Source organism: Ascaphus truei, chromosome 18 (assembly GCF_040206685.1).
Source record: "Ascaphus truei isolate aAscTru1 chromosome 18, aAscTru1.hap1, whole genome shotgun sequence".
Taxonomy (NCBI): Eukaryota; Metazoa; Chordata; class Amphibia; order Anura; family Ascaphidae; genus Ascaphus; species Ascaphus truei.
In genome coordinates, this window is record NC_134500.1 from 16,453,927 (window position 1) to 16,467,006 (window position 13,080).

Below are 13,080 nucleotides of genomic sequence, written 5' to 3' on the forward strand. Positions count from 1 at the left end.
AAAGGGAGGAGAGCAGGTAATATGGACAGTATTTGCAAACAAATTTAGGAAGCGGAACATTTAAAAAAACAAAGTAACTTTTACTGACATTTGTAGAAGTGATTTACTTAAAAGAGAAAAGGGGTTAACTCAGCAACACAGCAGCCTACATACAAACAATTTAATTATTTAAAGTTGTAAAATGTCTAAAATAATTGGCATGCCTTTTAACGGTAATTTACTCCAAATTCAGTTGATTTAGGCTTATAAAGGCAAGGAAAGCAAAATAGTCTATTGCTCATGCAAAAAGCTATGCAGCAATAATATAAATGGTTACCTTATCATCCTTGATAATCATAAAATTGGTGAGCAAATAAAAAAAGAAAAGAAAAACACTTTAGACATGCCTATTTTTTTTTTATTAGAGTATATTATCTGACGTTGATAAACTCAACTAAAAATAGCTATCTTTGGAATCCACCGCTGCCATATTATTAATAATAATAACTTTATTTCATATAGCGCTTTTCCCCCCAATGGGACTCAAAGCGCGTCCCAATTACAGTATAGCGCGCGGTACGCAGCACAGAGGATTGTTACAGAGACGTATTCTTAATTGTGAAGGGAAGTTATAATTTCTCAGCTACGAACAAAGTAACGTGCATGAATTATCTTAAACAAATGGAAAATAATCAGCGTCTGGAGGCTTCATCCTTACACTTTTAAGACACCTGCCACCTTTCCCAAAGACTGCTTGGGATCTATTGGCCTACATTTTCTGTCTTTTTCTTCTCTATGAAGTGATCCAGAGGTTCACAACTCCAGTCCCCAAGGACCACTAACAGTGCAGGATTTAAGGCTATCCTCATTAGCACAGGTGGCCCCCATCCTTTTGACCGAACCTACTGTGCTCAAGCAAGGGGTATACTTCAAACCTGCACGGTTAGTGGTCCTTGAGGACTGAAGTTGGGAACCTATGGAATGATCTATATAATAACCGTTGTCCATCCCCCAAAAAATAACTTGATGTCGTGCTGATATTGTAAGGTATATTAAACTCATAGTATCTCACCTTGTGTGGAATAGCTTCCATTTGGCTCACCAGCTGAGACCTCAGAATCAGGACTTCTTCCTTGCGCACTTCCAACTCCTCACTGACTGATGTCATCTGTTCCAAAATGACCCTATAGGCTGGAGCACCTGCAGCAGTGACTTCCGGGGGGGCCTTCTCAGTCAGAGATTTCCGCAGCTCGTTCAAATCATTCTTCAGTTTCTTGTTCTCGGACTCAAGTTCTTGACGCTTCAAAGACAACAAAGGAAAGGGTTCTTTACAGTAAGGGCAGTTACAATGTGGGATTCATTATCCATAGAGACTATGATTGCAGATACAATAGATATGATCAAAAAGCGGTTGGACATCTTTTTAGAAAGGTACACAGGGATATATCTAATAAGTAAAAATGGGAAGGATGTTGATCCAGGGAGTAATCTGATTGCCAATATTTGGCGTCAGGAAGGAATTTATTTTTCCCCTTATGAGATATCATTGGATGATATTGCACTGGGGTTTTGTGTTTGCCTTCCTCTGGATCAATATACTGCGAGTACGGATATAGGATAAAGTATGTTGTCATCTAAATTTAGCATAGGTTGAACTTGATGGACATGTGTCTTTTTTCAACCTCATCTATTATGCAACTATGTAACTATGTAACATCATTGTTTGACTAAACCATCTACTAAGCCAAATGGAACTAAAACCAGGACATACTTGTACTCTTTTCTCATCAATGCTAGAACCATTTATATCTCCAAGTTTAAGGACTTTATAATAAACACAATTTCCATTGACATACTAAATTGCACTTACTCAGACGGGGGGAGAAAGAGAGAGAGACATGCTGTTATGACATAGCCACGTAACAGTTAAAGTTTGCATGCATTATGGCAACCAAAAGGTTAACCTCCTTACTAAACAAACTTTCTATTCTTGTTTCCTGTTAATGAGGGTCAGAGTCATAAAAAGTTACGCTTCATGGCTTCTGTGGCAATCAAACTATGTAGAAGGTACCATGTCTCCTAAGGCTAAGTCCCCAGTGCCAGCTGCAACACGCACTACGGCATGCGCTGCAGGAACAAGAACTGCCCCGCAATGGGGCCGGCCCCACTAGCTGCCTTGACGTGCAATTTGCAGAAGACAAGAATTTTGTCTTTACAACTGATGGAGCGCTGGCGCGCCTCGGCGGCGGTTCAGCCAATGACGTCATGGGCGCGCCCCTGCCATGCCACCCCCCCCCCCCGTCGGATCTCCTCCTCTTCCCCTGCAGCTGACCCACAGACCGCAGATTGCGGCTTTCACTCCTGCACGTGTCACCAGGCCGCCAGGCGCGCGTGCGGTAGTGAGGACCGGGGTCATAGCCTTAGGATAACAGTACATTTTAAATTGGGAATTGTGATTGTTCACTTATATATTTGTGCATAATCCATTATGCTAAATCTGATCATTCCTAAATTTGTTATACCAACATTTCCACTTTTTTTTATGGTGGCGTGTGGGAGGGGGGATATGGGAGAGGTTTTGTAATCAAGATTTTGAGCTGAAAAAGAACAGCACTGGTTTTATCAAAGACAGAATTCCATTTAATTAAATATTTCCTAGTGTGTAATGGTTTGATATCTAGTCCATTACTGTATTAGAAGGCAATGTGGACTAAATAACATTACTCATGTTAACTGGTCTGGGTCCAATGTTTGGAGATTATATTACTAGTTCTGGTATCTCTGAAACGAGACCACATGTTTTGCAGCTGAGTATATTCTTAAGGGTTGTTATAATCCCGAATATGCAGTGGAACAACCAGTCATACATGATAAGAATCACTAAGTGGCATCTCCTATTTTATTTTTTAGATAAAGCTGCTTTTATAACCTATGCAAAAGGATTCCTTTATAAATGGCTTATGTTAGTGTAAATAAATCGGCATAATATTGTAGCATTAGAAACACACACATTATACCCATAACAACCTCACACGAACATGATTAGGACAAAATGTTTATAAATAACCCAATATCTTGGGCCGCTGCTTAAGGCGGTGCTTCCCAACAGGAGTTCCGCGACACTCTGGGGTTCCGTGAGAGGATCAAAAGGGTGCCGCAGGATTTCCCAGATCACCCAGAGCAGGGAGAGAGTAGGGCAGTTTCCTCTATCCTGATTGGCTGCTGCTGGGTAATGCAGCCAATCAGGAGGAGGTGTCAGAAGCCTGTGTGGTGTGGCCAAGCAGAGGAGGAAGCAGCATGGGTAGGAGAGAGGTGAGGCTTGGGGTCTGCCCACCATGTGTGTATTTGTTCTGTTGTGTGTGTTTATTCTGTCCTGTCTCCTGTGACTCTGTGCTCTTTCTTCTGTCACTGACTGTCTGTCTCTGTCCTGTGTCTTATGTCACGGACTGAACTGTTGTAGGGGTACCTCAGCAACTGTGATTAGGAGTGCCCCGAGAGAAAGAAGGTGGAAACCCACTGGCTGAAGGGGACAATGCTGTATTTAATGAAGGAGGGTACAATTAAGCTTCCCCCCCCCCCGGCTTGATAATTAGGAATGTCACACTTCTTGTTTGGATCACGAAGTATAAACACTGTATACAACTAGAATACACATTACATGTATCTAAAGAGAAGAGTATATTCAAATAGTGCAAAATATCTCTATACTGTACATTCATAAACACAATTTACTGGAATTACCTTAAGCGATTCGTACTCCAGCTCTGTACCTCGGATTGGTGGCTTAGCATCCTAATAAAAAACAAATATAAATCTTAAACCATATTGGATAATTACATGTTAGCTAGATGACACCAAGAAGGTAAAGCCTACATGGACTTTAATCCGACATTTAAAAAAAATGTTCCCACGGAGTACGATTTCACCAACATTTTACAAGCCGAGTCAGATCATAGCTGGTATTCGAACATCTCATTTACACTTTCTAATCCTTGTACATGGCAGTAACATGATAGTTATAATGGCGGCAAATCTAATACTTGCTTTTACTTATGATGTGGTAAAATGAGGAATTTGGTATTTTTTTAAATTAAATTGGTTAGAAGAGATACGTTCATTACTTGACACTTTTGCAGTTCACTCACCTAAAACCAAAGGAGAAAAGAGACTGGCGTGCAGAGCACTACCGATGCGCAGAAAAATGATGCTATCAAGAGGGGACTCCCATAGAAATATATTTATTGGATTTCACTGGGTCAATGCAGAGGTTAAAAAAAAAAAACGCACCTACGCGTTTCACGCTACATCAAGGTGTCCTTGATAAAGCGTGATTAGTGCGAAACTCGCAGGTGCTTTTTTTTTTTTTTTTAAACTCTGCATTGATCCAGTATGATCCAATAAATATATGTTTATGGGAGTCTCCTCTTGATCGCATAATTTTTCTGTGATACAGTAGTGCTCCGCACACCTGTCTCTTTTCTCCTTAGGATTTCCAAACAGCGGACCTTGCACACCTTAGCACCTCTAAAGATGTGTTTTAAAAGGACAGAATTGGGGTCATCTTGCAAAATTGTATGTGTTCCACTATTTCTCTTACTTGTCTCAAAGTATTATGCTCTTTACATTCCCCTATATGGGAGATGTTTATTGTGCTCTCTCATGTGGCGATCTATCCTAGACTCCATTAGGCGCTATTCTACCCCAAGAATTATCCTCTTATATGTTTATGGATTATTAAGAAAGTACTGGACTTTATTAGGTTTCTCTATCCGGTCTGAGCACCTTATCCTATCGGACTGTACTTTGATACTCACCTATAACCAATCCAATTGTCACCAGCCTACAGTTACAAAATTGATCGGGTGTATTTTTTTTGTTGCAACTTATTGATAAAAGGACATAAAGGTTATTGACTGTAGGAAACAATTTGTTGGCTGATTCATTGACAAAGAATGAGAATATTAATTTGGTTACAAAAAAATAAAATTGCCTATTTCCATCAACGCCTTATGTCAAATGACTGAATAATAACACAAAATGTTTCAATCCCAAACTGGATCTGGTGAGTAACAAGGTAACAACAATCCACCACCAAGTATAAAATAACCCTGAGTCGGCATGCTTTCCACAGCTCCACCAATGTACTTCATTCTCCCATATATCACATCATACAGTGGTTAAGCTGCATACATGGATTCTGGGTAGTGATATGCAAATGAGCTGTCTGTGGACCTACTGTGTGACCAAAGAGATCGATATAGCTCATCGTACCTTCTTGGTCCGGATGAGTTGTTCTTCCTTCTTGTCCAGATCATCTTGCAGTATTTGCTTTTCCTGTTCCAATTCCTTGACTCGTTTCTGAAGCTTCAGGAACAGAGACATGTCCAGTGACTTCTTATCAGCTGGCTCCTGTACCACAATAACACCCAAGAAGTAAACAGAACTGTGTGACCCTAGTGCTTAAATACACACACACACACACACACACACGTGTCAGAGAGCACTTCTAAACTGGAAAGTCTGTGTGCGTTTCACTGGTGCACAGGGAAAAAAGGACCACCACAAGAGGTCCAAATACAAAATATACAGATAACCCCTGCACTCAAAAATGAAGAGAACACAAGACTTCTGCCAAAAATGAAAAGGTGTATTGATAATTAAATGCAAAGTTATATACAGTCATATATAAGAACTTGCGTCTGAATACAACATGAGATAGAATTATATGCACTCCGTACGATATGTAGTTTTGAGTAACAGAAAGGCAAATACAGCTATAACAGTTATTTAACTTCAGTATTTATTATCTTTAGAAAGTGTGGCCACAACTCTATTAGCTTTGCACAGAACACATTTCCAATATAAAGATTGTAATCATATATTTACCGTTTTAAATAGGTTTGTTAATGATTTTCTTTGACAAATCAAACACGTTTGAAGTGAGTTTTGCTATATATAGGTCACAATTTGTATTTTTATACATTACACGTGGGGCAGCCTGGGAAGTGTCTGTTTTTAGAGAACTGATCTAAGTGTTCTGCAAAGATGAGCAAGTCCCACTTTCATGGATCCTGCAAAAGCTGCTATGTTTATATTCCAAATGTACAGCCAACTCATTGTAATCGATCCACTTTCCTAAACAGGCTGCAGGTGAAGTGTTGGTATAGATAGAAAATAATAATAATAAAAAATAAATAAAAATCAAACTATACTCTTAAGATCTTGAATTTCCTTCCTACACCTAAACCTTCAACTTCATTATCCTGAGGCGGAAACCAAAAGCAGGGCTTCACTAATATTGCAGTGTTGGGACCTACACGTGGGCCATACCGTGAAGGGGTTGCACATGAAATGCTTTGGCCAAACAATTGTACTAAATGACCCGTGCTTATGAGAAGATAAATATTTAACTATATAATATGGTCATGTTCGATGTAGCACTGGGCCTTTTTGTCTTTTGTTCTATACATGAGATCACTCTCCTAGTAGCACTCTCTTTGTGACACAATATATATGATGTGATGGATTTGGGTTCTGAGCTTACCGGGGCTGTGTGTGTTTCTTTACTAATATTGCACAGTTTCTTCGCCAATAAAATGATACACTTCTAATAAATAAGCATGGCAGTGCACTAGCAATAAATGGCCTATTAATGTTCAAACTAAGAAATTATGAACTTGATCACCTTGCTTCCAAACTCACCTCATTTCGGAGTGACCAGTCTTCTGACTCTGTGACCTCAGAGCTAAACGTGTACTCGGATTCATTGCTGCTATGAGTGGAATCTCTTCTCTTGTGTCCTGGTTTTGGAAGGCTCTGTAACAAGAAACGTAGAAATAAGGACTTCTGCGCTTCCTTTAAATCTGAATGAAGGAAACATCTGGACGGTGCGCACTGAAGCACTCACCACCATCATCATTTCATCCTTGATGTCATCGTAGCGCTCCTCTAGTCGGTTGAACTCATTAAGGAGATTCTGATACCTCATCCTCTCATCATTCAGCTCAAGCTCCAGCTGCTTTGTTTCCTCTAACACCTTTTTCTCCATGGCCTCTATCATAGGCAACAAAAATACAGAAATACAGTGAAGAGAGAGAGAGACACACACAGACAGAGAGAGCGACACAGAGAGAGAGACACAGAGAGAGAGACACACAGAGAGAGAGAGAGAGACACAGAGAGAGAGAGAGACACAGAGAGAGAGAGACACAGAGAGAGAGACACAGAGAGAGAGAGAGACACACAGAGAGAGAGAGAGAGAGAGACACAGAAAGAGAGAGAGAAACAGAGAGAGAGAGAGAGAGAGACACAGAGAGAGAGATACACACAGAGAGAGACACAGAGAGAGAGACTCAGACGGACAAAAAGATAGATGGACAGAAAAAGCGGTATATAGGCAGACAAACAGGTACAGTAGATAGACAAAGAAAGATAGACAGACAAAAAGGTAGACTGATACATAACATAAGTAACTACTATGCAAGTTTATTTTTGACTTGACATTTAATGCAGGTTTACCACAAGGATATTTTCATAGCTCTTGTATGAATAAGATTGATGGTAAAGAACATATATTAGAAATAAAGATAATCACGTTTTTCTAAAAGATTCAGTCACATGCACACTATGTGAATGGCCATGATGTTTATGTAAAAGGGCACATACCTGTCATTCATATTCTAACGGCACATACCTGTCATTCATATTCTAACGGCACATACCTGTCATTCATATTCTAACGGTACATACCTGTCATTCATATTCTAACGGCACATACCTGTCATTCATATTCTAACGGCACATACCCGTCATTCATATTCTAACGGAACATACCTGTCATTCATATTCTAACGGCACATACCTGTCATTCATATTCTAACGGCACATACCTGTCATTCATATTCTAACGGCACATACCCGTCATTCATATTCTAACGGTACATACCTGTCATTCATATTATAACGGCACATACCCGTCATTCATATTCTAACGGAACATACCTGTCATTCATATTCTAACGGAACATACCTGTCATTCATATTCTAACGGCACATACCTGTCATTCATATTCTAACGGCACATACCCGTCATTCATATTCTAACGGAACATACCTGTCATTCATATTCTAACGGTACATACCTGTCATTCATATTCTAACGGCACATACCTGTCATTCATATTCTAACGGCACATACCTGTCATTCATATTCTAACGGCACATACCTGTCATTCATATTCTAACGGCACATACCCGGCATTCATATTCTAACGGTACATACCCGTCATTCATATTCTAACGGAACATACCCGTCATTCATATTCTAACGGAACATACCCGTCATTCATATTCTAACGGAACATACCTGTCATTCATATTCTAACGGTACATACATGTCATTCATATTCTAACGGTACATACCTGTCATTCATATTCTAACGGTACATACCCGCCATTCATATTCTAACGGTACATACCTGCCATTCATATTCTAACGGTACATACCCGCCATTCATATTCTAACGGTACATACCCGTCATTCATATTCTAACGGCACATACCCGCCATTCATATTTTAACGGCACATACCCGCCATTCATATTCTAACGGTACATACCTGTCATTCGTTTGGCCTGCTCCTGGATTAGATGGTTGAGTTCTTCCTTTTCTACCTTCAGCAACTCGTTCTGCTTTCTAAGCTCAGAGACAAGCTAAACAACAACACCAACAACTCATTTTATTCTGCCTGAAGTTTCATGCTCAGAAAAACAGAGAACTGAAAGAAAAGATCATCTTCCCAACTTGATTGTAACGGCTCACTGGCTATTGTTAGATTTAGTCAATGCCATTTTTGGCAAATACAACATTAGAAACTCTCAATGTCCCAATGGATTGTTGGGAACAGAGAATTGATACTCCCACAGGTAACAGACGGCCTGACCAAAATGACTAAGGATTGCTGAACATGAACGCTCGACCTGCATGTGAAATAATTCTGTATTCTTTATTTCTCCCCCAAATCTTACAACAATAATATTTTGTATAAGTTAAAATGGTCAGTGGGACCAATATCTCCTTTCAGTAAATCCGGTGCACGAGTCACCTCTCCCTACACTGCATGCAAGTCTGATTATATCTATGAACTGTAGCAGAGTTGGTTCTTACCAGTTCCGTCTCCGTTCTGTACTTGGTTGCCCTTCCTTCAATGGTCGCCTTCTCGGTCTGTGTTTCCAGCAGTTCTTTCCGGAGCCTGGCAAGTTCGTCCTGCAGACTGAGCACCCTGCTTGTGGCATTTTTCGCCTCCTCCTCGCACTGGCGCAGGCGAGCCACGTCGCTTCGCAGCTTCTCTGTCTCCGTGTGGGACGTTATTTCCAGGTTCGTCAGCCTCTCCACCAAGGATTTGTTATCCTTATTCTGTACAAACACAGAGAAGTCATGTTACAGCCTAACAGACATTATATTGAACAAAAACATATACATGATGTTTGCTGTCTTAGACCACAACACATTTTAAATCGGATAATGTAGAACAGGGATGCGCAAAGTTTTTTGGCTGCGCCCCCTGTGTCTCCGTCCCTGCGCTCGCCATGACCCTGCAGCGTCATTTGACGCCGCGTTGTCATGGCGATGTGAGCAGAAGCCGGCTGAATCCCGGTAAGTACAGTTTGCAGAGCCCCTGCGCGGCCCCCTGGCATTTCATTTAAATGCCTCGGGGAAGAGCGCGGGGCCTCTGCAACCACCCGCCCCCCCACCCCCTAGTTTGTGCAACGCTCATGTAGAATATACAAATTTCTTCCATCAATTTCTAAACAAGTTTCTCATTCTGGCTTTTAAAAAAAGGTATTGCACACATTATAATTAGAACAGTTCCAAAGAGCAGGGAAACCGTTTCAGGCGATGAGAACCCAAATTGTGCCGCCAACACAACATAGACAAACAAATTCCTCCAAATGCAGGTCTCCTCTAGGACAGGGGTGCACAAACTTTCCCCCCTGCCTGCACTCCCCCCCTGCTCGTGCCCCCTGCTTACCATGTCTCCGGTCCCAAATGACACTGCAGGGTCACGTAACGTCACGTTGCCATGGCAATGGAACGTGATTGGCCGCCGCGTTGCCATGGAGACGCGTCGCCGGAAGACAAAGTCAGTGAAGTAACAGAGGCCTCACGCGATCCCCCCGGCATTTAATTGGGGCCTCTGCAACCGCCGTGCCCCCCCACCTAAAAAAATCTTGCGCCCCCCCAGTTTGTACCTCTGTCCTAGAGCAGGTGTGCACAAAGTAGGGCTCAACTCACAAGTTCACAAGGCATTTCTTCATTTATTGTAACAGCCAAGAACAGAGGAGAAACCACGTTTCAGGTGCCACGTGATGGAAGGTGCATACGAGACCTGCAACGTTGTTTCTCCTCTGTTCTTGGCTGACACATTGCAATTAGAAACGGTTTTAGTTGTCAGCCTATGACACGAATTTAGCTCAACTAAATGAGCCAACACAGGGCCCAATGGTTAATGGACCCAGTCCCAACTCCACAAGATGTATATTAAAGTTAAAATTGTTTCTTGAGAAAGGGACCGTGCAAGGAATATACAGTAATCACAGCACCTGCTCATCAACTTTACGCTGCAATTGCATGATCTTGTTTTCCATGCCAACATGGAGCTTCTTGTAACGCTCCACCGAGCGCGCCTCTATCTTCAGTTTCTTCAGCTCCCTCTTGGCCGCCATCCTGCGGTAGCAGCACTGCAGGTAGACAATTGCTTCCAAGCTCCTCTTGTACGAGATGCGAGCTAACCAGCCACGGACGTGCTTCTGAATGATGATAGCCTTGTGTTTCCGAAGCATCTGAGTGAAAGAAAAAAAAAAACCCCCACATCATAACGGTTAGTGAGCTGACGCAAGGATTTATTGGTAGTCTTTATTTTTATACAACGCTGAATAACAATTCATAAAACAAGTAAATGCTAGATCAACACAAGGTTACGTGCTGCACACATTTCATGGCGTTTATTTGAGGTTGCATGAGTTTTTCATTCTCTAGCTTCCCTTACCTCCTGGAACATTTTCCTGGCTGCGTAACCGCGCAGGTGGGACTGGAGCAAAATGGTAACTGCTTGCATACGCCGGTACTTCTGCCGTACCACGTACATCCTCTGAAACTTCTGGATAAGGATCGCTGCTCTGGTTCGGCGTAGAAACTGGGCATAGCTGCGCAAACAAATGCACGTTACCGGGCTATGTCGCAAAGTGTCCCTTTTGCAAAACGGGTGCAACAGTTTTTTTTTTAAGATCTCTCAGTGGGTTACATGTAAGAATGGGCGCGTTTGTGGATCTGAAATCGGAACTTCGCGGGTTCAGCGTTTAAATTCAAACCGAGCGAATATTTGGCAATTATATTCAAGTCTAAGTGACATACAAGCGAACGTTTTTTGGTGCCTTATTTTTTTTTTTAGAAAGTGGTCAAACTTTTTTCGGGGGAAAATTGCAAACTTTTGCAAAAAGTTCACAGTTTGAAAAAGTTTAACCTAAACCAATGGCAAAAACACTGGAGTTTTGAAGAAAAAAAAAATGGAAAAAAAAGTAGAACCAAAACCACGTCCAAAACAAACTTTTTTTTTTCTAAAACCAAAACTCCAGTGAAAGTGCCCCCCCTCGGCTAGACAGTAGTCATAGTCCTGAGTTTCGCTCTTATATTAAAGCATGTTCATTTATAAAGGGATAACCCAACATGGTGCCTCTAACGACAGGACAACAGGCTCGCTTTTGGTGGGCGCACTCACCATCGTGCCTGGTATCCTCTGACATATCTCTGAACGGTTATAGCTGCCTTCCTCATGCGCAGATACTTCTTCCTCATAAGCCAGCCACGTATCGTCTTCTGGATTCGGATGCAGGCCACCCTCAGCTTGTCTGCTCTTATCTTCTCTAGGTAGGCCACTTGCCCGGCTCGGAAGAAAATCTTGGTCTTGCCAAACTGGTATTTGTCCTGGTCCTGATATTCAAATGGAGACACAAGGTGAGGGACAAAGCGGAGAATGTGGTATGTACCTGGCAGCAGAATTAGTTAGGACATTAAACCATCAGGCTAGTACTGTAACTCAGGTAACCGGGGATGGCTACAGCCATAAGGAAGCCAAGTAACTTCTTAAACTACTCATCACCCAACAGATCTCATTTCCTAGAGGAAAGGTTGAAGGTGCAGACTAGAAATGCTGTGGGATTGTCACATGCCCAACATTATTCTACCTTGAAATGTTCTAAACGTCAAAGATGTTTCTAGTGCAATTGGAGCTTGGTTTATTCTCTGTATCAGTTGTCCAAGCTGCAATGGGATGGCCGGTCTCTACATACATTTGGGCGAGGAGAAACAGCAGTATTACACAAGACGGACCATTTTCAAGGGCAACGGGGAAAAGAGTGGCTATAAATATTGGGAATCCTATCATTAACTACTCTAGTTAGATCTATATATTTATCAACGTATGGTGGCACTCTAGAGCTACAAGTCACGTGTTATTGTGTTAAAGCAGCAGTCGGTTCTTCTAAAAAGAGACGTCTTTTTGCACTTTCCGGCTTCGGTTTGTATTTTCGAAAGCTGCCACTCCGTTCAGGTGATCGAAGCGTGTTAAATATTACGTGTCTGGGAGCGTTTCCCCAGCGGAATGGGACTTTTCGGCGCAGCCATCTCACCGCCGCAGTCAGCCGTTTCACCGCGAAGGCAAGTGGTTAGAGGGATTAGTGTTAGGACTTGGGGTTAACTTTAGGGGTTTTAGGCCAAGGAATTATGGTTAGGATTTTAGGCTAAGGGGTTGTGGTTAGGGTTTTAGGTTAAGAGGTTATGGTTAAGGGTTTTAGGCTAAGGGGTTATGGTTAGGGTTTTAGGCTAAGGGGTTATGGTTAGGGTTTTAGGCTAAGGGGTTATGGTTAGGGTTTTAGGCTAAGAGGTTATGGTTAGGGTTTTAGGCTAAGGGGTTATGGTTATGGTTTTAGGCTAAGGGGTTAGGGTTTTAGGCCAAGGGGTTATGGTTAGGATTTTAGGGTAAAGGTTTACTTTAAGATAAGGGGTTAGGGTTTTAGGGTAAGGGGTTATGCTTAGGTTTTTAGG

The 13,080-nt window shown here is 41.8% G+C and overlaps 1 protein-coding gene across 5 annotated transcripts in view; it reads right to left on the minus strand.

Moving 5' to 3' along the window:
• The window catches only part of MYO5A (myosin VA), a 121,832-nt gene that overhangs the window by 33,387 nt on the left and 75,365 nt on the right, over positions 1 to 13,080 (minus strand). For all 5 annotated transcript variants that reach the window (XM_075575704.1, XM_075575707.1, XM_075575706.1 and 2 more), the window contains exons 19-28: positions 11,756 to 11,967; positions 11,027 to 11,183; positions 10,581 to 10,820; positions 9,145 to 9,393; positions 8,597 to 8,690; positions 6,887 to 7,032; positions 6,682 to 6,795; positions 5,251 to 5,388; positions 3,721 to 3,771; positions 1,052 to 1,279 (exon numbers count right to left, since the gene is read on the minus strand). In XM_075575704.1, the coding sequence (XP_075431819.1) occupies positions 1,052 to 1,279; positions 3,721 to 3,771; positions 5,251 to 5,388; positions 6,682 to 6,795; positions 6,887 to 7,032; positions 8,597 to 8,690; positions 9,145 to 9,393; positions 10,581 to 10,820; positions 11,027 to 11,183; positions 11,756 to 11,967 (1,629 nt within the window). The remainder of the gene's footprint in view (positions 1 to 1,051; positions 1,280 to 3,720; positions 3,772 to 5,250; positions 5,389 to 6,681; positions 6,796 to 6,886; positions 7,033 to 8,596; positions 8,691 to 9,144; positions 9,394 to 10,580; positions 10,821 to 11,026; positions 11,184 to 11,755; positions 11,968 to 13,080) is intronic.